This window comes from Tiliqua scincoides, chromosome 2, assembly GCF_035046505.1.
Source record: "Tiliqua scincoides isolate rTilSci1 chromosome 2, rTilSci1.hap2, whole genome shotgun sequence".
NCBI lineage: Eukaryota > Metazoa > Chordata > Lepidosauria > Squamata > Scincidae > Tiliqua > Tiliqua scincoides.
Window position 1 is genome coordinate 209,313,797 of NC_089822.1, and position 27,899 is coordinate 209,341,695.

Consider the following 27,899-nt stretch of genomic DNA (forward strand, 5'->3'; position numbering starts at 1 on the left):
CGTATGTGCACTTTCCTGCGAGTAAGCCCCACGCATGGGACTCGCTCTAGGCTCCTGCTCCCCTTTTCTGTCCTTGCGAAGACTAGCAGGGGCGGAGGAGGAAGTCAGAGGCAAGGATACCAGGCTCAGGGAGCCTGAGCAGGCGGGACTGCAATGCCAAGGAGCAGCAATGAGGAGGGAGGGAGGGAGGGAGGCAAGGCAGGTGAGCAGAGCAGCTCCGTCAGGCTCCCCGCTCGAGGTAGGAAGGAGGGAGCGGCAGGCGAGCGGAGCAGCTCTGTCAGGCTCCCTGCTGGAGGTGGGAAGGAGGGAGCGGCAGGCAAGCGGAGCAGCTCCATCAGGCTCCCAGCTTGAGGAGGGAGCGGCAGACGAACTGATCAGCTCCATCAGTCTCCCTGCTCCAGGTGGGAAGATGGGAGTGGCAGGCGAGCCGAGCAGCTCTGTCAGGCTCCCCGCACAGGGTGGGGGAGCAGGTGGCAAGTCATGTTCCCCAGCAACACCACAGCAGCTCCGCAGTGCGCCTGAAACAGCCCTGATCCCAAGTGGCCGCCGCAGATAAAGGCGAAGGGTAGATTCAGGAACTATCAGTTGGGACAAATTTATCACCCTAAGGTGTTGAGGATTACTTGCTTGTTGACTTGGATTTTCACTATTATTTAAGCCATACACTAGATGATAAGCAGCTATTTTCCTCAGTAGAGAAAGGCATTCACTCTGTTATGTTACAAATAATGTTCTTCATCTCATCAATACTGAACTCAAAAGTAGCCTGAGTGTTTACAGATGATACTGGGCATGATGGACAAAGGAAAAAAATTGGCCTCAATTTGGTTCTTTCTTAATGTGAGCATTTAACACTGTTTACCTCAAAGCTCCTGATTTAAACTCAGAACCAAACTTTAACTATTTTTTTTTACAGCTTATCTCAGAGAAGAAAATAGATAAGAATCTGCTACCACCTAAGAAGATCATTGGCAAAAATTCTAAAAGCTTAGTAGAAAAAAGACAGAAGGAGTTGGAGGTCTATCTACAAACTCTCCTTGGCAAATTTCCCTTAGCTGCACCCAAAGTATTGTCACACTTCTTACACTTTCACTTATATGTAAGTTGCATCCTACCATTCTTTAATATGATTTGCTGTCAGAGATTTGACTCCATTGTAAAATTTTGATCTTAAATGGTTAGGTGTTTTTGAAAACCCCAAAATACACTCTTTCTAGGTTAGGGCCAGCCTTATGGGAGAATAATACTCCTACGCATGTTTGGTTTGTGATGTTTCTTCATCTTATGATGAAAGTCAATTGGGTTATGTCATTAAGCAAAATCAGTGTCAAGTCTGTTCATGCATTAAGCAAGCATGAAGAGAAGAAGGCTTTCCAAATATCCGTGCAACTTTCAGAAAATTAAAGGCCACAATAATACAGATTTGTTCACTCTTCTATTTTTTGAAATCTGTGGGACCAAAACATGTGTAAATCTGTGCTGGATTGTGACTTAAGCCTGTTTCTCAGTTTATTATGAGTTTCATCACGCTTTGAAAATATTTGCTGTATATTCATTTTTCTAACTGGACATTGATATCTTCATTCTTTGTAAAAGTGTAAAAGTGCAGTTTTAGTTGTAATGCTTTAAAATTTATTTTTATGTGTTTTATGTCAAATTATGTGCGTTCAGTCATTAAGTTGTGTCTGACTCTGTGACCCCGTGGACCACAGCATGCCAGACCCTCCTGTCTGATTTTGCACACCACTTGTGCTGACTTAGGTAGAATTAAGAAAGAACTAAAGTGGTATATTTCTAAATATCCTCATGCAGAATTAAGTTAAAGAATGAGACTCATTAGGATATATGTTCTGGACTGGCATGCTAGTGTTCTGGCTTTTTGTGTTTTTGATGTATTGCTTTGCTTACAAGTTCAGCACATTAAAAAGCCAGCATGCTTATTTTTTAAGCATGCTTTACTTATTTGCTTTGTTAAATGAACTAAATATTCTGCAACAGATGGCTTCTTTTGATTTATCCCCCTTTACATATTATTACAGCTCTTCCTCCTCCTAAGATTCACAGATGGGCACTAATTGACAAAGCTTTATTTGACTTTCTTGCCTTGAGTAAATTAGTTGCATATTTTGACATTTCGTTTTAGTGTAGTTTTTTATACTGAATTTTTTTCCTGCATTTTTACTCAAAAATTAACTGATCCCCAAGATAATTTCCTTGAGAAACAGAAGTGTAATTTCCCTAGTTTCTCCTTCTCTCTTACCCTGTATTCAAGAGAAAAGTTGGAATAAATATTGGGTTTCTTCTTTTGAAACTGACTTGCTCTCCCAGCTTGTCCGCATGTCTACACACCTGATTCATTTTAATGATGGTGTCATTAATAGTCATTGCTTATATAATTGGATTTGTAATAAAAGAAAATAATTCCATGCCACTTTGTGGCTGTTCTTTTCCTCTAACCTTAGTTTGATAAGCAGGGTAATGTACAATGATGGGGAATAGTTTTCTTTGTTTTACTTACTGGTAGGCAACCTAGGCTATGGAGTTGGTACACAAAACCTCCATTTCTATAGCCTTGCTCACTTGGAGTTGTGAGTCAGAATTGGAAGCAGTTTTGGGTGGAGTTAGAAGTTTTGTGTACCAACTCCATGACCCAGCAACCAGATGTATTGAGCTGCAGTCCTAAGGCTAAGGTTTAAAAACCCTTTTTAAATTTAATGCAATTTCTGAAAACAGCTTGGAATAGCAGGAAGAATGATTGAGACAGAAATTAGATTACTTTGATGTGCTGTTTGTTTCTTGATGAATTCTGTCCAGATTTTTAGATTCATGCCTGTTCCAGAGGTCAGTTATGCTCAAGACTTGGTCAGACCTTTGGACAGGCTGTGGCTTACATGGCATGAATTGGTCTACTGCCAAGACCTCTGGGGTTGGTAGGGCCCAGTCTGTGTAGTGGCTTTTCATATCCCTTCTGGGATATCTGCATGTGGGAACTACATATTTTGCAAGAACCACATGCATTGTGAGCAAGGATGTACCCTCAAACCCGAACGGGGGCATCCAAGTCTTGTGCTCCTTAGGTGACTTGCATAATGCAAATCACACATTAACTACCTGGGGTATAGCAGGGCAGATGCAATCTGTGCCGTGCAGACCATAGCCTGTCAGCAGCCTGTAGACTGTAGTGCACACTGGTGGCATCAATACTTGTGCCTAGAAGTCTCACCCAGACCTAATGTGTTTAGGGAGGCCTCTGACATTGATAAACTTTCTTTGCCAAGCCATATAATTTCTATAGGCTGACCTCATCCCTGTTTCTATTAACTTGCTGGCAGCCAGATGTTTTCTTGTCTAATAGCTCAAATTTTAGTGTTTTAGATCCTTTATAACTTAATTGTGTATTGTGGTGTGTTAATGACTTATATTCTTTGCAGGAAATCATTGGAATCACTGCAGCATTAGCTGAAGAACTCTTTCACAAAGGTAATCTAAGGCTTCTAAATGCCGCAGACTTTTTAGAACCTATATTTGTGTTTCTGTTCATCTATAACTTATTTAGAGATTTGGATAGGATTGGGCCCTTAGCCATCTTTCCAGTTCTAATGCAGGTTTGCCAACAGAGCACTTGATGCACTCTGTGGTGGGGGGATAGTCATGGAAACCTCCTCAAGGTAAGGGAATGTTTGTTCCTTTACATTGGGGCTGCATTGCCCCAATTGGACCCTGTACCACAACCAGAGTTGCTCTTAAGTGATTCTCATTCTACAACAATCTATCACATCTCCCTTATAAGTAAAACTGATTAGGGTGAGGTGTTTTCTTTAGAGCAGTTGCTGGCAAACATTATACTGCCTGTGGGCCAGATCCAGCATGCTGGAAAAGCTGTCCGGGTGCAGCGCTTTCCATTCTGTGCTATCTGTCCAGCCAATCTTCTCAGAAACTTGTGCTGGCAGTATTTATGTTTTTAATGTGTGACTTTTATTTTTTATTCACCACCTTGAACATAGGAATGGTGGTATACAATGGGTCCTCCTTGTCCATGGGTTTTGAACCTGTGGTTTTCACCCATTGTGTGTCCCAACCCTTGTCAGCAGGGCCTCAGCGTACCTCCTGGACACAATCAGAGTTTTTCAGCAAAAACTGGAAGTGCCTTTCAGAGGCCTCAGAACACCTGGACACAACTGGAAGATGCTTCCATGGGTTCTTTATCGGCAGGAGATTCCAGGAATGGACCCCCCCCCCCATAGAAACCAAGGGCCCACTGTATGTGTTTAAAATAAATTTGATAAATAAATAAAAATATTGATAACCATCCAGTAAAGCAAATGGAGCATTTTTGTTTGTTCTCCCATTAGTATTGCTGAATACTTGTCCAACTTGTCTTTTTTTATTTTTCAGGAGAACAGTTGCTTATGGCTGGTGAGGTCTTTAACATTAGACCTTTGCAGTTATATGCTGTTACTCAACAGCTGCGTCAGGGAAAGCCTACATGTGCAAATGGCGATGCCAAAACTGATCTAGGTCACATTCTGGATTTCACATGTAGGCTCAAATATTTAAAGGTAACGTAATCGAACATAAATATTTCCATTGCAGTAGGAATGAAAGAGGTGACCTTAAAGGCGCATTAAGTACAATATATTAAGGCTCAAAATGATTTGAATAACTGTGTAGGAGAACACAGAAAGCTGTTTTAGATATACTTTGTACAGACCTAGTCAGTTGCCTCTAAAGAAGCGTTTTACACCTCAGTTCTCATACTACGTGGGAGTTTGAAACCCGGGGTAAGTGTGTACAGGGAAGGAGCTAACGCAGCAATGCAATCCCAGGATTGCGCTGCTGCTGGGTGCAGGAGAGTTTTTTTACTTACCTGCAGCCAGCACTGGAGTCCAGAGGGGTCTGCGGAGCCCATCGCAGGGCCCTCTGCTCCTCCAAATAGCTCACAGTAATAAAAACCGGACACTTCCAATTTTGCAATAAAAACTGGAAGTGCCTGTTTTTTGTTATTTTGAGATGTTTGAAGGCGCAGGCTCCCTGGGACTCCAGCACTGGCTGCAGGTAAGTAAGAAAAACCCTCCCATCACTGACAGCAGCACAATGCTAGGGATCGTATTGCTGCCTTCCCTGTTCCTTAAGAGATCGTAGGCAGGGCTTCTCAGGCTGGGGCATCGCAGTGCTCTAGTTTGAGACCTCATCTTGCAACACAAAACTCACTGTGCTCTAACATGTTCTTCCCAGTTCATTTTTAAGAATTTCTCTCCATACCTATGCTGGTGATTTTTCCTTCATTTCCTTGGTTTTTTTTATTGTTCTATCTGAGTAAACCAATTATTCTTATCTGATTGCTTTATTCGACCCTACAGCTTTTCCAACACTTTTCAACTTTCTTTTTTTTTTCATACCCTATTTTCTAAGTCAGTATATTAATGTCCAAAGCATCTTTCTCTGTTAACAGATATGTTCATGGTGTCCTCTTTGTTTTATACACAGTAGGGAAAATGGTAGTAATAGCTGCTAAATCTTCATCTGGGATTTATGACCATTTCTGAACTGATCTGTATGATAGATTTTGTTATTTCAAGAAAACTCATACACTTCAGTAAAGTTGCATACATATGCAAGAGTCAGTTCAGATTTGCCCCTTTAAGAGGTGGTACAGTTTTTACATGAAGGAGGTATTTGTCTGATCACTTGCCATGCCAGAAAGATGGCTTGAGTGTGAAGTGGTACCATAAAGATTATAACGTATAAATATTTGACCCTTAACCTACCATGGATTTGAAAATATATTTTTACCAATGAAAAGTCTTCCTTATTCAACCTATCTGTTAATTCATAGAAGAGTACCTATGAGATACTTGTTCCGTAGTCTCTGTAGGTTTCTGCATAGTTCAGATAGTCTTTATAAAAGTATTTTTAAAAATAAAGCTGCCAAGTTTCTTTGTAAATAGAAAATGTGCCAAAATCTGATACAAAATGAACAGTTTTTTGCCCTTTCTGTCTCCTGTGATAAAACATAAAAACACAAGGTGGCAGCCTTGGATTAGCTGCTCATGTGTGCTATGCGGTTGAATGCTCAGTACTTCATTGTGCATTGGTACAATTAAGCAATACATCTGCTTTGTACATTTCTCAATAAGGTGATTCCAAATGTTTGGGAATCATTGTAATTTGACTTGACAAAGATTTGGTCAAGCTAAGCAAATTCTTCTTTATGTTCATGTAATACTATTTTGATTTTTTGTTTGTTAGATATCTGGCACAGGTGGACCTTTTGGAACCAGTAACATTCAGGAACATCTTTTACCATTTGACTTATCGATATTTAAATCTCTTCATCAGATACAGGTATACTTCAAAAAGAGTTTGGGAGATTACTAGAAGTTATTCATAAGAACCCTGCTGGATCAGACCAAAGAGTTATCTAGTCCATCATCCTGTTTCTCACATTGACCAGCCAGATGCCTATGGGTAGATCACAAAGCAGGAGAAGAAGGCACCCCTCTCCTGATATACCGCAGATAATCTCCTATAAGTCAATCTCACAGATAAGTCAAGGGCAGGTTTTGAACCAAAAATCAAGAAATTTTCTGTGGCACTCAGATAAGTCAGGGGTGGGGGTTAAACTTAAGGGGATGTCTGACTATAATTTTGTCTAATTTCACCCAAGGTCAGATCCTGAAAAATAACCTATCAGTAATTGTTACCTAAGGACTGTACAGTCACTTAATTTTTTTAAAAAATATAGTAAAAGACCGTAAGATACATTTTTATTCATTAACTTTTAAAGTTCCAATCTTCAAAACCTTTTCGTAAATACTATCAGAGTAAGAGATAGCATTTACACTATCACTATCAGAATAAATGCACCCTAAATAACATGCCAGTAGAACCATTAATCAAATCCTTCTTTAATGTGTCTGGTGTGTTAAGCCAGAGGCTCTACGTATAACATGCAACACATAACTGGGAGTGTGCACAGTGGAGAGATAAGCAACAAGGAATGACTATGAGTAAGTGTAGCTGCACATAGTTGCAATCTGATTTACTTAGAAGTAAAACCATTGCTTTCCATGGGTGGTGTTCTTAAGTAATGGTGCACTGAATCGTAGCCTGGCACATTGTTTCAGATGGAAATGAGGATTACATCCTGGTGTTTAAAAGACCAGACCTGCCAAACATTTGCAGAATGGAATGAGGGTGCAGAAGGGTCAGCTAAAGAGAAGGAGGCTTGCTTGATTTAAATGGAAGCCTTGAGCCCTGGCTCCCTTTTTTCTCAGGAGGGAAATAAAACAGTTAACGCAGCTGCCTTGAAGCCTGGTCGCCATGGAGATTTATTGCCCAGTCATTATCTCTGCAGAGCAATGTGCCTGAAACAGCTTTGACCATGCAGATAAAGGAAGGAGGTGATTTACACTTGATTTAATAGCAGAACTTTCTCACCTTATAGGCGAGTATCTATGATAGCTCCCTGCAACTAGTATTCAGAGGCCTACTGCCTCTAAATCTGGGGTTAGATGCAGCCATTGACAAACTGTTCTCCATGAAATCTAAGTCGCTTTTAACCCATTTCTGCCCGGCCGACTGGTGTACAGATTTGATCGCTGTTGCATATGTGAGGCAGAAATGTTGCATCCATAAGAATGCACTCAAATTCAGATTGTCAAATGCAGACTCTGTGCTTGGTGTATCTTTCAATTTTTGTAACCTACTCCATCTAGGTTAGCATTGTTTACTGTGACTGACAATGACTTTTCATGACCTCTGAGGTCCTTGCCAGCCCTGTCACCTCCTTTTGACTTAAGATGCAGGTTTGAACTTGGAAAGTATGTGCATTTGCTGTATCACTGAGTTTTGGATCCTACCATATTGTTTTCCTGAAGTAGAACTGTCATGCTTCCAAAAACTATCTCTATAGCTGCTTCAAGACCTCCTGTATGGTTGAGGTTTGATTATTTTTTTAAAATTACATATAATTTATTACATATAATTTTCTTTTGCTTGAATAAGTATAGGTAATTGAGTCAGGATCAGTTGCCTGGTCTTTCTATTTGCAGTATTTTAGAACACGAATTTTTGTGAAATATTATGAAGATGTTCTCTGCTATATGAGCAATATAGTGCTGTGCTGCCAATTGCCTGTTTCCTTCTATACAAAATGGAATTTTGTATTTCATGCTGCTCTTTTTTTCTTCTCTGTTGCCTTTTTTCTACAGATAAATCACTGTGGAGCAAAGCTTATTAAAGGGCTAACATGCTCAAAACATACCTTAGCGACACTGAGTGTTCAGTTTTCAGCAACCTCAATGATGGTGAGACATTTGATTGTTGTATTTTATACAATTTATGTATACAGATTAAGTATACAGTTTTTGTCAGATCATAAGGAGTAAAGTCAGCTCCTGAAGTTCCATCTCTTTGTCATGTTGAAGTGTGACCAATATAGAGTGCAGGTAAACCAGGCGATGAAGGCAGTGACTGCAATCCAAAAAAACTGTTTGGCTTCATGAAAAAGACTTGTTAAGCAAGTTTGGTTGTTCACTTCTGAAATTTATCAAAGCACAGGTGTGCATACCATATCACAAACTCTTTGAAACTGTCTCCCACTCAGCATGGAGTATGTCTGTTTTTTGGCAATAAGGGGGCAAGTCTAAAGCTCTTTATCTCTCTCTCTCTTCTGCCCCTAAAACTAGGTTAACAGTTCTTTGGCTCCTTGCCATTGTTGGAGAAGGGAAGAGCATCCTAGAGCAGGGTCTCCAAACTTTTTGGCCCAAGGACCGCATCAAATATCTGGCACGGTGTTGAGGGCTGGGAAAAAAATTAAATATAAAATCTAAGTAAATAAATTAGAGATGGAACTTAGATGAATGAATAGGTTCACATTTCCAGGATATCTCCAAGCCCCAACACAGATTCATTACAGAAATGAAGCACACATTTAAATAGACTCCAGTTCCCCCACCTCTCACGCAGCTTACTTAAATATACAAGTGAGCGCTGCTTTGTGATGCTCCAACCAGCGACGGGCCGCATATGCGATGTCGCCACTGGACCCTACACACACCCCCACACCTCTGAAGCTGAGGGGAGCTCTGCTCCCCTTGCCTCAGGAGGCTTTTCTGAGCCTCTCTCTGAGGTTCAGAATGCCAGAATCGCGCAAGGAAACCAGAAGTTTCATCTCTCACACAATTCCAACATTCTGAGCCTCTGGAGGCAAGGAGAGCGCAGCTTGGAGGCTTTGTTTAGTGTCAAGCCTCGCTTGGCAATGGGAGTGCTGGTCAACATCGCTGTCTCTAAGCAGTGCACGACTGTACAGGAGTAAATACCCCAGAACCAGCACATCACAGGAAGCACCTGGAGCGTGTTCTGAGGGCCGGGGAGGAGGTAATGTTTTTATGTCTTTAAAAGGCGTTTGCAGGGCTGGGGAAGATGTGCACAGCCTCTCTGGCTCTCAGAACACCCCCCAGACACAATGAGAGCACAGCTCCAGTCATGCTTGGTCAAGTGGTCCAGAGGCTTTCAGGGGACAAGAGGCTGGCCACAGGCCAGATAGAAGCTTGTTGTGAGCTGCATCTGGTCCCTGGCTGGAGTTTGGAGACCCTGTCCTAGAGCGTTCTGATGTGGAAAGGAGTTGATTTGTTGAAGCAAGGATGAGGGTTGGAAACAAATATGCAGAAATTCATTAAACATTTCCATTTGTCTGTTTTGAACAGGAGATCCTAGTGCCTGAGGCTTATGAATTTGACCAGTGGGAGCCAGAGGGCGTGCCTTCCAGTTGTCCAGTGACAGCAGTTATTCCAACATGGAGGAATTTGACAACCTTAGATATGAGTCACAATAGTATAGCTCAAATTGATGATTCTGTGGTAAGACTTAATGAAAACATACTTACAAGCTGGTTTAGGGTGAAGAACATGTGTACTTAACAATTATAGCATAAAAAGTCTTTAAAAAAAATTAATTGGCATCCAAAGTGCAATGAAGCATGCCTAAGACATTCTTTTTTTTCTTTGTTTTATTAATTCTGAGCAGCAGACTCCCCTGCCATATCTCCCTTGGTTTCATGAGTTTTGCTTTGTGACTTATTCTTCCAAGAGAAAAGTCCCAAACGCTCTTGAATACTCTGTATTGAATACTCTGTATAGTTGTTTGAATTCAGACCAGCACTCAGTTTTCAAGCAAGAGACCATCTTCTTTTGTTCTAGAAACTGATGCCGAAAATAGAGTTCCTGGATTTGAGTCACAATGATGTACCACTAGTGGAGAACTTGCAGGTTAGTTTTGAAACTCTGGTGATGGGGTTTGTTTTTATATTTCAATTTGTCATCTAAGCTTGCTGCTTCTTGGTTATCTTTCTCTGGGGAAAATAACCACCATGATGATGATGATGATTATACCGCTTTTCAATTAAAAGTTCACAAAGTGGTTTACAGAGAAAAATCAAATAACTAAATGGCTCCCTGTCCCAAAAGGGCTCACAATCTAAAAAGATACAAAATGAATACCAGCAGACAGCCACTAGAACAGACAGTGCTGGGGTGAGGTGGGCCAGTTACTCTCCCCCTGCTAAAAAAAGCAGCACCCACTTGAAAAAGTGCCTCTTACCCAATTAGCAGGGGTTATTAGCAAGATTACTCAGGCTGTTACCATTTAGTTTAATTTGGTGTTGCTTTTTGAACATTATATGCTATAGCCTCCTTCCTTCTTCTGAATTCTTTTTGTTTCCTTTCCTTAGTATTCATATTTTGAAGCTTGTTGTAGACTTTTTACATACTTTCTATTGCTAAGAACAGATGAATCATTCACAATGAAAGATAACCAACAAACAGATCAGAGTGTGTGCTATGGGAACTCAAGAAAGTGTCTCTTCAGTATAGTTTAGAATCAAGCTTAGAGCCAATCCTATCCCCCTCCATCTTCCACCAAGCAGCCATGCTTGATGGTGCATGTGCTGTATTTCAGTGGGGGGGGGGGGAATGACACCAAATGGCATGGGAAAAGTAAATAAAAAGCATTTTGTATTTATGTCTCTGCATGCCACCTGTCTGTCAATAGGTTTTCTTGGGTGTGGCATACATTCGAGGAAAGGTAGAAGGTGTACAGGGATGGCATCCCAATGCATGCTGCTGCCACTGGGATCCATCCCCTCCAGCCCTTGAACTGCCCCTGCGTTCCCTGTCAAAAAACTGTCCCTGTCAACACCTTTACTTCAGCATGGGTTGGATCCATGTCTGGCGGGTGCACAGAGCCTCTGGCTGTTTCCTTCAGCAACTTCAGTGTGCATGGCGGTGATGCAGCAATTGCGCTGCTGTTAGAGGGCTTCTGGCAGCAGATCAGGATTGCCACTGCTGTAGTCTCTCTTTAGGATTGGACCAACAGTTACATGTATTAGCAATGCTCATGGGGCTTAATAGTTCTGCTCACGTTTACTAAGCCTCAGGGTGTCAATAGATATGTGATATAATACATTTTTCATTCTGTTCTAGCACCTCTACAACCTCATCCACCTGGATCTGTCCTATAATAAACTTACAACATTAGAAGGCATTCATACAAAAATTGGGAACATCAAAACTCTGAATTTAGCAGGGAATCATCTGGAAAAACTTTGTGGCCTCAGCAAACTTTATTCCTTGGTCAACCTGGATCTTAGCAACAACAGAGTAGACCAGGTATTCTGAATGTTATTGAATGAAAAATTAACTTTTAGCCAATATGCCCAGAATTATGATCAAAACCCCTGGGGGCTGGGGGCTAAGAATAGGCTCTCAGTTTGGCTGTACTTGTCGTAAGAGGCGACTAAACAGCCACCGGGTAGATGGGACTCGTCAGCCTAGGAAGGCAGCTCATCTAAGAGAAGGAAATTCTGACCTCAAACCTCCACTGCCTTGTGGCTACATCCAGTTCTGGAAAAGGCTTCAGGAGTCAACCTCGAGGCAAAATCAGGAGCCGGAGTCCCTTAGGCAGTTCATGGCTGAACACAGTCACGTTCTGGCAACTCCTGCGACGCCGCTGGAACCAACCGTATTGGCTTCTGCCTTTCCATTGGACCATTCCAGCGACGTGGAGAGGGGGGATTTGCTGCATGGGTAACAGCCTATCCTCCATACCTTCTTTACCCAGGCTTCGCGCACTGGAGAGGACACTCCAACTTCGCCATACGGCGTCGGCACAACACGGGAAGCAGCAGTTTACCGGTTATAAGTCTTTGCTCGATTGGCGTAGAGCATGACGCCAGGGGCTGCTTCCGACGGTGGGAGAGATCATTGCATCTCATTGGGCAGCTACCGCCCGCCTTAAGCTGGGCAGTCCCCAGCCAGTAAGGTGTTGCCTCGCCACGGTCCGTTAACCTCATGGGGTGCGTGGGGTTTAGGGTGAAAACCGACAAGCGGATCGACAACTCTGCACCATGCAATAGAAAACAGAAAACTCCTGCCCTAAAGCTGGGCACCTGGAACGTTAGGACAATGACACCTGGCTTCTCTGATGACCTGCAAAGCTGACGGAACATACCAAGATCCAGGTCTACAGAGCTTGCGTCCTGAGTACACTTCTGTACTGCAGCGAGTCATGGACTCTTCGCTCACAACAGGAGAGGAAACTGAGCGCTTTCCACATGCGCTGCCTCCGACGCATCCTCGGCATCACCTGGCAGGACAAAGTTCCAAACAACACAGTCCTGGAACGTGCTGGAATCCCTAGCATGTATTCACTGCTGAAACAGAGACGCCTGCGTTGGCTTGGTCATGTCGTGAGAATGGATGATGGCCGGATCCCAAAGGATCTCCTCTATGGAGAACTTGTGCAAGGAAAGCGCCCTACAGGTAGACCACAGCTGCGATACAAGGACATCTGCAAGAGGGATCTGAAGGCCTTAGGGATGGACCTCAACAAGTGGGAAACCCTGGCCTCTGAGCGGCCCGCTTGGAGGCAGGCTGTGCAGCATGGCCTTTCCCAGTTTGAAGAGACACTTTGCCAACAGTCTGAGGCTAAGAGGCAAAGAAGGAAGGCCCATAGCCAGGGAGACAGACCAGGGACAGACTGCACTTGCTCCCGGTGTGGAAGGGATTGTCACTCCCGGATTGGCCTTTTCAGCCACACTAGACGCTGTGCCAGAACCACCTTTCAGAGCGCGATACCATAGTCTTTCGAGACTGAAGGTTGCCAATACATGATCAAAAGTCTGGAAACCAAAATACCTTGTACTTCAGATGATGTAATTAGCTTTGATTTATCCCTCAGCATCCTGACCATCTTGGCTTTCCTTTTTGAATAAGAGTAAAATTCTGATCCTTATGAAATGGTAGAAAGATTCCAAATAAGAAACTTAAAAGCTCAGTTTGTTTAGATGGAATCCATTCTTCTTTCCTAAGCCTGTTTGAGTGAGTCCCTGTCAATTAAATATGTTCTGAAAATTTGTTTAAAAATCTGGGTGCAGAATAAGCACATCAATCCTAATTTTTTCTTTCAGCATAATTTTGATTTTTGTGACCACATAATTCACCATCTATAGCCAATTAATTTAAAGAAAGCAACTTTAAAATAAAATATGGAAAGAAGTTTACTCACATTAATGTAGTTTTCACTTGTAATGCAAGTAAAGGCAACTTCATTTATACTTTTCAGATTGATGAGATAAAGAATATAGGAGGTCTTCCATGCTTGGAGAAGGTTGTCATATCCAACAATCCCTTGAGTATCATTCCCGATTACAGGACCAAAGTGCTAGCTCAGTTTGGGGACAGAGCCTCAGAGGTAAAACTTGTATTTGTCTTGGTGTTCCACTTTCTTATTGTAATGTAAAATGACAAAAGAGCTGGTTTTAGTGAGCAGTAAGACTGTATGATAGTTCATTATGAAGTGGGTGGGCCCATAGTTTAGAAAAGGATCTTTGGCTTAGTGTAGAACACGTGCTTTTCAAATACAAGATCCCAGGGTCAGTCCCCAGTATTTCTGGTAGTAAGGCTGGGCATTATGTCTAGATTGAAAGCGTTTACAGTACTGCATTTACAGTACTGGACTTGACTGACCAGTGGTATGGCTCAAGATAAATCAGATTTGCATGTTCAAAATGTACTTTGCCAATTTAAACTTATTCACATGATATATTTCCATGTTAAGTTGAGATGCTTCTGTAATCTTATTTCGGTAACAGGTGCTTTACTCTGACACTGATGAACATTTTCTGGTTGAGCTAGTTGTGTTCGGTTTTATAGCCCCACACAAACTGTTGAATTATGATTAGTTTCATGCTGTTCTTCAGGTCTGTTTGGATAATACTGTAACCACTGAAAAGGAACTTGACACTGTAGAAGTGTTGAAGGCTATCCAGAAAGCAAAAGATGTGAAACACAGAATGAATAACTCTGATAAAAAGGTAAGACTTGAAGTTAACAGGTGGATGCCTGAAACCGGCTCAGAGTGTTCTTGATGAAACTTTTATTTAGCAAGAGGCAAGTTAATATATCAGAGGGATTGGAAGAGGTGGCCCATTTGAAGATATTTCTTTGTGAGATTCCCATTTAAGCAAATTCACTTTGTCATTGGAAATCTTCAACAAAAATCAGACGTAGCTAGGAGAATAAAACAGTTTACAAGTTAACTGTTAAATGATGGACATAAAAACACCTTAACGTGTGAGGGTGTACCCAGAGGATTTCTTGGTATGGGAGTTTGAGGTGTGCACAGGCTTTCATTTTCACCTTTAGTTATAATAGTGGTAAATAATAGTAAAAACCCTTCTATATGTTTTTTGTTGGGTATACAACATTACTGTGAACCTTGTCATATGGGTTTATAAAGCCCATATGAAGGAATTACTCACAATTGGTTCTCCTCCTTTATGTAAGTAGAAGTTTCTGAAAGCCATTTTCTTTTGATGCCAATATTCAATTACTGGCATCTTTTTATTTATTTTTTAAAATTATACAAGTCAAACATAAATTGAAATACTAAATAATAAATGGTGGGAAAAATTTGAAAATGCATCAAAGAATAGATAGCACTGTATCAAACACAAGGCTGCATCAAAGTAGGCTAACAAAGATCTGCTGAAAGAGAAGTCTTAACTGATGAGCAGAAGCTTGACTGGAGAGGAGCTTGCTGCATCTCACAGGGTAGGGAATTTAATAGAGTGGGGGGCCACCACAGAAATGCCCTTGCACAGGTCACCACCAACCACCAGCTTTTCCCCACCTGAAAAGGAGTTGGAATCTACATTAAGTTCTCCCTAAAATAATAATAATAATACAGGTATTTATATATCCGCCTTTCTTGGTCGTCAGATTTCTCCTCAGACTTTATTCAAGGCGGTTTACATAGGCAGGCTGTTTAAATCCCTGTAGGGATTTTTACAATTGAAAGAAGGTTCTATCTTTCAAGAACCACAACATTTCAGATGTTTCTTTCTGATCTGGTTTCACATTCTGGCCTCCATCCTCCCACGCTCAGAGCAGATGGAATAACTGGGCTCAGCTTGTCAGCTGCTTCAAGGTCTCACAGTGCCGGTGTCCTCGAACTGGCGACCTGTGGATGTTATCTTCAGGCAAATTGAGGCTCTACCCTCTAGACCAGACCCCCTGCCCTTCTACAAATATTTTGTAGGACAGGCCAACCCAGGAGGGGAAAGGCTATCCTTGAGATACTTTGGTCCTAACCCATATAGGGTGTTAAAGGGAATAGCTAACTCTTTGAATTGTGCCTGAAAACACTCTGGTAGCTAAATGCAACAGCATTAACATGGTGATATAAATGGGTGCCTGTCATCACCTGATCAACTGCATTTCATCCCAGCTAAAGCTTCTGTAGAGTTTTCCTGGGGAGCCTCTTATAGGGTGCGTTGCAGTAATTCATGTGTGAGGTAATTAAGGCATGGATAACCATGGCAAGGTTTGACCAGTACTGAAATGGGTGCATGGCATAAGCACCATGAGCCAGAGCCAACACTTATGCACCCAAGGTTGAGATTGGATGTTCTCTGGATTTAAACTGTGCACCCAGTTCTTCTGAGGAATAGTGCATCTGTTCAGAGCTTTCCCAGTTGGGAATGCAATGGATCAACAAAGCTCAGTGCCATCCACATGTTGATGACACCTTGCCCCAAACCCCCAGATGGAACACTCTTAGCGGTTTCATGTAGATGTTAAGTAGCATTGGAGGCAAGATAATTCATTGCATCAGACACATAGTCCCCTAGCCCTACCTTCCAAGACCTACCCTCCTGGAAGAAACAGAGTCAATGCAAAATAGTGTCGCCTAGGCCCATCCCAGCTTGGTAGCTTGGACATATGCAATGGTTAATAATACTAAAACCCCCTGAGAGGTCCAGCAGAACCAATAGGGGTATGCTTCCCTGTTGTATTTTCCTCTTGAGCTTGAAAGTTTAGAAAGAAGTGTTGTGTAAAAAACTACTGGAAAATATTTGGGACCCTCTTCTATTTCAGGTTTTTTCTTTTTCTAGCTATCGGTGTTTTCTTTTTGTGTTGAAGTTGTTTTGTTTGTTGAAAGATGTTTAATCTTATTTTCATATGCTTGTTAAATGTATCTGTATATAAATTTCTAATCTTAATATTACCAATATCTCATAAGCACAAGAAACTAAGTAATTTCAAAACAACCCTATATCTGTGTGCATAAATATCTCTTGCTTGTAAAGTTACTTTTGTATTTCATTCGAAATAGGGATCTTTTGGAACCTTTGTTCCTAGCCCTTCCTTTTTGTTTCTTAGATCACTGAAGATTTCAAGCTTTCTGCTGCCAGTTCAATATCAAACAGTTCTTCTCTTACTGTACAAACTTCCTCTCCTTCTCTGCCTCGTCCTGTCAGCTCCAGTCAAGGTAATCATGTATGTATCATGCTGCTGGGCTGGGCCACTTGGTTCTGCCTTTCTAGGCTGCATTGATATACATGAATTTCTCTGCATAGTGGTGGGGGTTGGCGATATGTGAAGCACCAGAGCAAATGATTAAACGATGCTCATAGCTTTCAGAGAGAACAGTAGCTGTGTTAAATAGCATTGGAGATACTCCCAATGGGACACAGGCAATGGATAAAGTGCAGAATTACTATATTCACTTCCTATATCTGTAACTAGTAGAATATTGGGTATTCACACCTCCAGAAGCTAGAAAGGTTTCCAGGAAAATAGTGAGGGTAGTGCGGAGTTCTGACATTTCTTGTTAGAAGTAGTTATGAGCACCATCACCTTCTTGTGTGTTGGCACTTAGGTACTACACTCCTGCAAAGCAATATATCACCTAAATTATATATTTTTATACTTCTGAACTTAACACTAGAAGTAAGTCATTGCAGGAAAGAGGTTAGATGAGTTAAACGACTGAGAGAGTGAAAATAGTGCAGCCCGGTAGTGGGCTGAAATGGAAATTTTTGCTTTGCTGATGTACCAACATTAAAATTTTCAAAGGCTGCCTATGTGTCATCTGCAGAATGAGCATTAGTGTATGGGTTGCTCTAATTGTGAAATAGATACTGCAAGTAATAGTGCAGCAGATAGACTTGTTAGAGAAGAAAATATCTTTGGATTTTTCTTTTAAACACTGAAAAGATTGTACTATGAAACTGGAAATATTCAAAACATGTGCTCTTCATTTGGGAGAGTACAAGAGGTTACAGTCTCCTCTGCCAGATCAAGACTATCTCAACAACATTTTGTTTGAGAAGGCAAGAATTGTTATGATATTACACTATTGATTATTTGTGCAAGGCTAAGTTTGGAAAGGCATCTCAAAGATGAGACTGACTGTTCTTCTAAGTTGCTGCTTCTAACTCTTCAACCTTTGTTTCTGGCATCTACCAATAAACTAGCCACTGTCTTCCAGATTACCTGCTTTTACTGTTCAATGTGACTAGTGTTTGAAAGTGTTTTTCCAAATACCAGTATGGCCAAAATTCCAAGTCCCTTTCATTGCACTGAAGTTGTTTACACAAATTCTCCCCCCCCCCCCTTTAAGTAGTGGGCAAGCTTACAGCTTAGCAACAGATGCATAGGAAACAAGTTTTCCTCAGAGGAGTAAAGATTCAACTTTTCTATGAGCAAACTGCTAGTAAGAATTAGGAATAATATATAATTAAAATTAAACAGTTATCTTTCTTACAACCTTCAGTTTTCAAAAGCCTGGTTTGATATGCATATTTTTATCAGTCTTTCCGGGGATGAACCTTTCAAGAATTAATGCGTGTTCTGCATTTTGTTTTAATAAACAATGACTACTGAAGTTTTTTGACACCATCTGTTTCCATAAGGCATTAATCATATCAGATGTCATGTCACTGGTAGATTGTATTTATGGGAAAGGCAAAATTTAAATATTTTTACAGGAAATAGAAAAGTACAAATAATGCTTCAGCTTCCTCAGAGTTGTTGACTTTAGCTCTTCCCACAGTTATTTTTCCCCACCTTCTGTCTGGTGTGTGCTGCAAACTCTTCTGTTAAAAAAATTGGTAATCTATGATGTTATTTCAAAACGATGTCATTTATATATTAATGGGGAATATCAAAGGAACTCTGACACTAAATTGTATATGCAGTAATTTACAATACCTTTCATTTATAATTCTTGGCATATCAATTCCTATTTGAAATGTGTTGGTTTTTCCAAGTAAACATGGTTAGGGTTGAGCTGGTGCACTGTTAAAATAGGGTATCCTCTCAAGGAAGTGGATTTATGATTCCAGCCTTACTTCATTGCCCTCAATGTTATTATCAAGCACTATCTCATAATAAGTGTAACTGGATGGTCTTAACTGTATAGCATGGTAAAATATTTACATCTGTTTTTAAACAATTATGTGTTGAGTTGGGTTTGGGGATTTCAGCTGATTGGGGGAAGAATCGCAAAGTGAAAATCAAGTGTGCTTTAAATACTAAGGAGCAAAACCAGTTGGTCCCTTATGTGCTACATTAGGCATGTGCATTATTCCCTTAAGCACAACACTCTTATCCCTTCTAGGAGTGCTGCTGATGAGGAGGGGATTGATGACAGAAAACTCCATAAGTGGAACTGTACATTTGGCAAGGCATAAGGAGAATGCAATGGATAACTGAATTGTTCCCTAAATTTTGTAAAGAAGTTATCCAAATGACATAACATTCTTCAGAGGATTTAATAATCTGTACCCCAAACCAAATTCTTCTCTTATTCTAGTGTACATGAACAAGTGGTGGGTGGCCCCTATTTGTTTTTGTGGAGGCTGCCATTTTGTACACACATTTGTTTTCAATGAACACAAATGGGGTAGCCCAGAAAGGCATAGATATCAAAGTTCCTGTATTCCAAAGGAGCCACTGAATTGAAATGGATAAATAAACCAAATTAACAAGACAAATACTTATGTTAGAATTGCAATTAAGTGCATCTCACTAGAAGATTTGATTATCTACCATTACTGCATTTTAACTATATTTCAGTAGGATGAGGCACAATATATGAATAAATAAAAGAACGGGATGTTCTTAATAAGTATTTATCAAGTCCTATTATCAGTCTATATGAAATTCAAGAATATCTAGCATATTTAATGTCGTGTTTGCTTGGTGTTGTGTTGGAGTTCTTTAAGAGCCATTTCTGTTTGTTCTAGAAATAACTTGTAGAAAAACATCCCTAGCCAGCGGTTTCTCATCAAGTAGTTTGACTCCTAAAAGCCATACAGTTACCCAAAGGTGCTCTGAAACACCAGATCCAGGAAGCAGAAGTCAGGTAATTGATTGTGACCTTTCTTCTGTAGATGGCTTTTGTTACCACACTGTGAACTGATTCATTCCATATCTGCTGCCATTTCAAATATCCAGTTCAAATTTCAAGCTAAGAAGAATGCAACCAAATTTCTGCAAAATGGGGTGTGGAAATGAAACTGGCAATTAGGTTATTTGGCATATGGACAGCTATAACTGTGCTGAACTTGTAATATTGTAAATCATAGTAGTAGATGCTAAGATCAAAATGAAATCTGTTTTATGGTTAGGCCTATATGCTTTAGTAAATTATCACATGCAGTAAATAGTTTGCAGTTCAAAGCTTTTTTGTAATATTGTACTAAATACAGGATGACGTATTTATCTTGATACCTTTTTTCCTTTTAAGGTACCTGCTTCACAATTGAACTTTTCTAAAGAACATGAAAATTCACATCACGTGTGGTGAGAGATGTTTCATTTTGATATTCACTTCTGTGTGTTTAAACTGTGACATGTATTTGAAAACCTGTAGCACCCAGGGGGTTTTGGTGTGCATTTTGCTGAGGGAGAGAGAAGTCAGAGTTCCTTTTGTAGTACTTGTAGAGACTAAGAGAGTCATCTACATAGAAGCTTTCTGTATTCTGTCAATGTTTCATTGAACAGGAAACATAGAAACCAACTCCTGAAAAATGAGAGAGCTGATGATGAACTGAGCCCAGGCTCTGCATGTCGTGCAAGGATCAGTTAAATCAAATGAATGCATCCATTCCCGCAGTGGTCTTCTGTGCTGCCTTTCAGTTAAATGTTTATAACAGCGGTTGCCAAACTTGCAACCACTGCATTACAAAAAAAGCCACCCATTCAGAGCAGCAGTTACTGTTCCACCTAACTGCTCACAAGCAGCCCACCTGATCTCTACAAAGCAATGCTCTGGGCAGTCATGTTTGTAGCCCCCTACTTCAGAAGGTGTTGCAGCTGGATTTCCAAGCAACTGCAGAGAGGGTCAGGCTGTAGAAATTGGGTAGGCTGCTTATTAGCAGCCCGGAAGAATGATAAGCACTGCTCACTGTGGGGAGCTGCAGCATTGCCCTGAATCTGGCCCACGGGCCGTAGTTTGACAAACACTGGTTTAAAACATAGTTTGGAATAGTACAAACCAGCAGTCCTCAAACTGGAGACCATTGTGTCCCTCTCCCTCCTGATCGGCACTTACTGTTCTGACCCATTGCTGCTTATTTTTCCAGCCAATCTGTGCACAGAGATGCTCTGGGCAGTCGCGTTTATTGCCCAGCATCCCAGCAAGCTGGATGTCTGGGGAACACAACTGCCCAGAGCGTCCCTATGCACAGATCAGCTAGAAAAATAAGTGGTGATGCGGTGGAACAGTAAGCACCACTCATATGGAGGCAAGGGCTTTTTCCAAACTCTGGATCCAGACCATGGGCCAGTGTTTGGAGAGCCCTAGTACAAACCATTTATATGTCTGTTTTTATCATTCATACCATCTTCTGTTTAAATCTGCTCTGTGCTCCAAATAGTTGAGGTACCAGAATAAGACTTTGCTATAGAGATGCCTATTTTTAAATGGGATTAATGTGACTTCTTTCTTTTCTCTAAAGCTTGGATAATCCAGAAGAAGAATCTGATGCCTTGCCTGGCCCCTTTAATACTATCATCCTACCTTTCAGTTGTATGTTGTACACTGCCACAAATCAGGATTTTGTGCAGCACCTCTCTGCCTTGATAGCAGAGGCTGCAGGAAATGTGCACCTCTTCTCAGTGGAAACTCAAGATACAGGAAATCTTTTGAATGACTCTTTCAGATCTGCCGATACTGAAGATGGCTATTTTGAAATGGGGCTTCATGAAGGAGACCATGTGTTTGAGTTCATCCCTACTTCAGATATTGTGCCAACGCTTTCCGATAGCACAAAAGCAGAACAGCGTGACATAGTCAAAGTTCTGTGGAGTTTTTCTATTCAGGTTCACAAAGGACTTAAGCAGTTTGCTTCCTGCTTGGTTTTGACCAACAGTGTGGTAGCTGTATTTGAGATTTCTCAAGATTCCAAAGGAAACTGCCAGCATATTCTTTCTGCCTTGAAACTAGCACTGTGCTTTCCATATTCTGACCTTACAGAGTTTGGCTTTTTAATACCAGAAATATGCTTGATGCTCAAGGTAAATAACTGCGACACCTGCTTGTTTGTTGTTTCGGATTCTCAGAACCTGCAGGACTTCTACTCCTGTTTGCATAGATGCTGCTCTTCATGCTGCACACCTGCTTTAGCAAGTTCTTTACTATACTGTGGCAAAGCAAGTTTGCAAGAATTTGTCTACCAACTGATGGGATTTTATCACATTTCATCTGAGAACACAGAGATAAAAGGTTGCTTCCCTGTATATCTTTTCTGTCAAAACAAAACGGATACCCCAAAAGCCTTGTGTCAGCCAGAATTAACCAGTGATGGCAAAACTTGTTCTGTACATGTTGGTGGTTCTGCACTTTATTCAACGTTTCATAAATTTGCTGAAGAGACCCCATGCATGTTTCATCCCTGCTGGATATTTCTGACACCTCAACACCTTCATATAGTGCAAGTTGACTTTAATGTATTGCCAGGTAAATATATAGACTCCAAGGATGCAAGGAGCATATTCAAGCTGAGCAGAATTCCATTGGCTTCTGTCCTTTTGCACCCAACCAATCATTCTATTCAGCAAGAGGGTTCCTTTTCAGATGGGCATGTGCTGGAATTACTCATTGGCTACAGATTTATCACAGCTGTATTTGTCCTACCTCATGAGAAATTCCATTTTCTGAGAATCTACAGTCTTCTGAGGACACTTCTGCAAGACATCAAAACTATAATTATTTTCAAAGCTTCCACCAATGTAGAATCAGTAAGAAATTCTCTCTTGGACTCCAAAAGGCATGGCCAAACTGCAAGGTGATGGCTTGTTTTTAGAGTATACATTATGCACTGAAAGTGGGTGTGAATCTTGAAAATAACTTGACAAAATATTCAGTGATAGGTTCTAGTTAGTGAAAGAGGTTCTCAGTGAGTTGAGAATCAAGCAAAAAATAGTCTGTGAGGTAACCAACCTGACCCACCTGGTTGCTGTGGACCTGCTGTTGAAATAGAAGTATAACTTTGACACAGGATTCCAATAAGTTAAAAAAAAATGTATATCCATGAGAACATTAAAATTGCATCCATATTTTAAAACATGAAGAGTCAGAGTCTGTTGCAGAAGCAAATTAAAGCGGAATGAAAGATAAACACAGTATGGAATATTGCCTGTGTGGAACTACACATGTGACTTGATTTGAAGCTGACTGTGTATATGTGTTCATCTTTCTTTTCTAGCTTTTGCAAGCCTCATTTGCTGTTCTCATCTCTGTATCCATCTGAATTTCTGATGCAGAAAATTACAGAAGAGAACCAGATACCTGTGCATCTTCCAGTCTCTTCCTCTCTTCAGTATGTGGCAGGGCTGAAGGGAAAAGCCATGGTGGAATTTTTCCACAGCAGCATTGCTGAGGTACTGTACTTGAATAAGAGACATCCCTGATGGCAAAGATTCTAGAAAAGCAGTAATGTTAGCCTGTTGCAGAAGCCTGCAAAGAGTCCTGTGGCACCTTAAAGGCATGAGTTTTCATAAGCAAGATATGTTCAAGATGTGTCCTGGAGGCCAAATTTAGGCTTTTAGGTAGTAAGCTGAAAGCCAGGACCTCAAAGGTAGCGTTCTCTGAAGTGCTACCTGTTCCACCCGCAGGGCCAGCTAGGCAGGCGGGGATCAGGGGTCTCAATGCGTGGATGAGACGGTGGTGTCAGGAGGAGGGGTTTAGATTCGTTAGGCACTGGGGAACGTTTTGGGACAAGCGGGGCCTGTACAAGAGAGGCAGGCTTCACTTGAACCAGAATGGAACCAGACTGCTGGCACTTAACATTAAAAAGGTAGCAGAGCAGCTTTTAAACTGATCCCTGGGGGAAGGCCAACAGGAGCCGAGGGGCATCCGGTTCGGGACTCCTTATCCCTATGGGACGAGCATGGGGAGGGTAGAGATCAACAAGACAAAGGCAGAGTAGGAGAAGAAATTGGGAATGGTAGCGTGATGGGATGTGATAGACGGTTTGGCACAGTGAGAGGATGCGGGGACAAAGGAGCTAATAAGCAGCCCATCCTGGGGCATTCTGTGTACAAATGCTTTTATGCAAATGCCTGAAGTCTCCGGGCAAAGATGGGAGAACTGGAATGTCTGGTGACAAGGGAATGTCTGGTGTCTTTGACGATCTTTAAAAAGGGAAGGAGGGGGGACCCGGGAAACTATAGGCTGGTCAGCCTAACATCTATACTGGGTAAAATGGTGGAATGCCTCATCAAAGATAGAATCTCAAAACACATAGACAAACAGGCCTTACTGAGGGAGAATCAGCATAGCTTCTGTAAGGGTAAGTCTTGCCTCACAAACCTTATAGAATTCTTTGAGAAGGTCAACAGGCATGTGGATGTGGGAGAACCTGTAGACATTATATATCTGGACTTTCAGAAGGCGTTTGACACGGTCCCTCACCAAAGGCTACTGAAAAAACTCCACAGTCAGGGAATTAGAGGACAGGTCCTCTCCTGGACTGAGAACTGGTTGGAGGCCAGGAAGCAGAGAGTGGGTGTCAATGGGCAATTTTCACAATGGAGAGAAATGAAAAGCGTTGTGCCTCAAGGATCTGTCCTGGGACTGGTGCTCTTCAACCTCTTCATAAATGACCTGGAGACAGGGTCGAGCAGTGAGGTGGCTAAGTTTGCAGACGACACCAAACCTTTCCGAGTGGTGAAGACCAGAAGTGATTGTGAGGAGCTCCAGAAGGATCTCTCCAGACTGGCAGAATGGGCAGCAAAATGGCAGATGCACTTCAATGTCAGTAAGTGTAAGGTCATGCACATTGGGGCAAAAAATCAAAACTTCACATATAGGCTAATGGGTTCTGAGCTGTCTGTGACAGATCAGAAGAGAGATCTTGGGGTGGTGGTGGACAAGCCAATGAAAGTGTCGACCCAATGTGTGGCGGCAGTGAAGAAGGCCAATGCTATGCTTGGGATCATTAGAAAAGGTATTGAGAACCAAACGGCTAATATTATAATGCCGTTGTACAAATTGATAGTAAGGCCACACCTGGAGTATTGTGTCTAGTTCTGGTCGCCGCATGTCAAAAAAGACATAGTGGAAATGGAAAAGGTGCAAAAGAGAGCAACTAAGATGATTACTGGGCTGGGGCACCTTCCTTATGAGGAAAGGCTACGGCGTTTGGGTCTCTTCAGCCTAGAAAAGAGGCGCCTGAGGGGGGACATGATTGAGACATACAAAATTTTGCACGGGAAGGACAGAGTGGATAGAGAGATGCTCTTTACATCTACTTAACACCAGAACCAGGGGACATCCACTAAAGTTGAGTGTTGGGAGAGTTAGAACAGACAAAAGAAAGTATTTCTTTACTCAGCATGTGGTCGGTCTGTGGAACTCCTTGCCACAGGATGTGGTGATGGCGTCTGGCCTGGACGCCTTTAAAGGGATTGGACAAGTTTCTGGAGGAAAAATCCATTACGGGTTACAAGCCATGATGTGTATGTGCAACCTACTGATTTTAGAAATGGGCTATGTCAGGATGCCAATGTAAGGGAGGGCACCAGGATGCAGGTTTCTTGTTATCTGGTGTGCTCCCTGGGGCATTTGGTGGGCTGCTGTGAGATACAGGAAGCTGGACTAGATAGGCCTATGGCCTGATCCAGTGGGGCTGTTCTTATGTTCTTATGTGTGTTTCTCTCTTAATCCCATCTTAAGTCTTTCTTTGTATCTCTGGAAAGATAGACTTGATACTTGCAGACTTTGCCACTTTTATTGCAGAGTGGTAAAATTTGGGCTTCAAAAAATTGTCCTGAAATTGATTAGGTCAAGCTAGGGCAACAGCAAAAATCTCCATACTGATTATTACTTCATACGTACACATTGTATTCTTGTTTTCATCTTATAAAAGCTGCCAGTGGTGGTGTGTACTTCATCTTCATTACTATATACAGACACTCTGGCCTCATTTACTTATAGATGCTTCCAAATTGTTTGGATGCTTCCATGGAAGTAGCAGGCTTAGATATCATGGTTTCATCCTGGTTCCATGCATTATCCCCAAACTTGAGCATGTGCATGCCCTCCCCATTGCATGCATCAGAAGGAAGAATTTTTCCATTTCTGATCCTGGCTTGTCTTAAACATAATTTCCAAATATACCAGCATCTGGAGTTTCCCTCTGACCACTGTAAGGCAGGATTTCTTGAAGAAGGCAGACCTTGGCATGGGGCTGGAATAGAAGCACCTGTTCCAAGCCAGTGGAGGGTGGGTGGACTTCAATAGCAAGCAGGAATGTGTTCATTTTCAGAATGGAAGTAATTTAATATAAAAGTTAAGCAAAGCATTTGTAAAAGGTGGTTCCTTTCTGCATGTCTTGAGGGAAAAATTGCATCCAAGGCCATAATTCCATCACTGATTAATTGCATTGTCAATATTATAGGTGGAAAATGAAGAGTTGAGGCATCTGATGTGGTCATCTGTTCTGTTTTATAAAGCTCCTGATATAGAAGTAACAGCTTGTGTACTGCTTTCAACTAAAGCTATTTATTTCCTACTGGATGATTCTGTGACTCATTCTAATGAGCACCATTTGGGTAAGTCAGAACAAGTTGATTCTTGGCTTCTGATAAAGTTAGCAGGGAGGGCTGGTAAAGTCATTTTGATGAGAACTGGTTGATAGCAATTTTCCTAACTCCATAATCTCTGTATCCTGCTTTCTTTATATAAGAAATTTCCCATGGGAAATTTCCCCCATGGGATTAGATTTGATGGACCCTTTGAAATGAAATCCCTGGTGAGACTGTGTACTGAAATTCTATGGGAGTACATAAAATCAGTAGTGAATTCAGAAGACATGAAGAGGTAAAAAAGGCAGTTTTTAAGATTGCAGGTACAGGATGGGATAGAACTGCACATCAAAGCTACCACACTTGGGAATCTCATGCTTGCTTTATAACTTTAATTCAGAGCTGGAGGGGCATTTGCGAGAAAGAATTGGTAGGTGGGATGGGAGCGGGATTCTTAACATGTCCCAACAAACAGTTCTTCCTCACAACACCTTCTTCAAAGTTGTTTTGCCCCCTCTTTTCCACAGCCAATGTTTGTGACCAGAAAAAAGTTTGAGGAGAGGGAATTCTTAAGGAGAGAATTTGTGTGCAGGCTGAGGATTAAGCAACTCTCCTGCCAATGAATTCTCCTTTGCAAATACGCAATTCACATCACATCAGCAAACTTGAGTTTGGAAGTCAGTGTTTTCCAGAGTAATGTATAGTTTGACCTATTAAGAGGGTCTTGTGTCAGTTCACATCAGAGACAGAGTTGATGAATGTGGGTTCTTCTCAGTTCTTAAAATAACCTTTATTTGTAGAAAATTACTGACTTGCTTAATCACTTTATTTTCCATTCTTCAGATTTCTGGAATGAAGGTCTCTTAGACTGTGAATTCACCTCTTTTCACCTCTCTTGCTGCTTAGTTCTAAAATTAAATGATCTTCACTCAGTAAACATTGGACTTTTTGATCAGTATTTTCGACTTGCTGGTAAGCAAATACCTGTAACCCTTGCCTTCTCCTGTTGTCCTCCAGCACAGTCTGAATTTTAGACTGTTGAACTTGTCTCTCTTGCTTATAGCAGGGGTGGGCAAACCCTGACCACTTGAGGTCAGGGGGCCATTTGCGGCCCTCAATCCAGACTGCAGGGTGCCCCCAGTCTCCAATGAGTCTCTGGCCCATTGGAGGCTGTTGGAGCCCGTGCTAGCCCTCAGCTGCCGGTTGCAGCCCCCAGGCAGAACCTGCAGGCCGAGATTGGGTAAGGCCTTTTATAGTCTCCATGTGTTTTCTGCTGTTCCCTGGGCATTATTTTAACCCCTTTTACCTCTGAACAACTTATGTTTCCATGTGTTTCTGGCTTGGTCTGTATGTTTTCACTGTGCAAGAAGTGTGTGGCAAACGGTTCATAGTTTTCATGTGGTTCTGCATGCCTGTATTATGTTCTAATGTGTATTGTAAATAAGTTCAGTAAAATTCAATCATATAAGTTCCATCTCTAATGTATTCATTTATGTAAACGTATTCAGATTCGAAATG

At 41.5% G+C, this 27,899-nt stretch overlaps 1 protein-coding gene across 2 annotated transcripts in view; it reads left to right on the forward strand.

Annotated features, from left to right (window-relative positions):
* Positions 1–27,899, forward strand: part of NISCH (nischarin) — a 53,736-nt gene that overhangs the window by 20,216 nt on the left and 5,621 nt on the right. The window contains exons 3-19 of one of the 2 annotated variants that reach the window (XM_066616120.1): positions 917–1,099; positions 3,432–3,480; positions 4,396–4,559; positions 6,250–6,345; positions 8,214–8,309; positions 9,711–9,863; positions 10,203–10,271; positions 11,484–11,669; positions 13,624–13,752; positions 14,261–14,374; positions 16,725–16,833; positions 19,595–19,713; positions 20,098–20,153; positions 21,311–22,639; positions 23,060–23,234; positions 26,255–26,408; positions 27,225–27,353. In XM_066616120.1, the coding sequence (XP_066472217.1) occupies positions 917–1,099; positions 3,432–3,480; positions 4,396–4,559; positions 6,250–6,345; positions 8,214–8,309; positions 9,711–9,863; positions 10,203–10,271; positions 11,484–11,669; positions 13,624–13,752; positions 14,261–14,374; positions 16,725–16,833; positions 19,595–19,713; positions 20,098–20,153; positions 21,311–22,639; positions 23,060–23,234; positions 26,255–26,408; positions 27,225–27,353 (3,310 nt within the window). Of the gene's footprint in view, positions 1–916; positions 1,100–3,431; positions 3,481–4,395; positions 4,560–6,249; positions 6,346–8,213; positions 8,310–9,710; positions 9,864–10,202; positions 10,272–11,483; positions 11,670–13,623; positions 13,753–14,260; positions 14,375–16,724; positions 16,842–19,594; positions 19,714–20,097; positions 20,154–21,310; positions 22,640–23,059; positions 23,235–26,254; positions 26,409–27,224; positions 27,354–27,899 lie in introns of those variants that run through there. The other variant, XM_066616121.1, reaches the window with a different exon arrangement.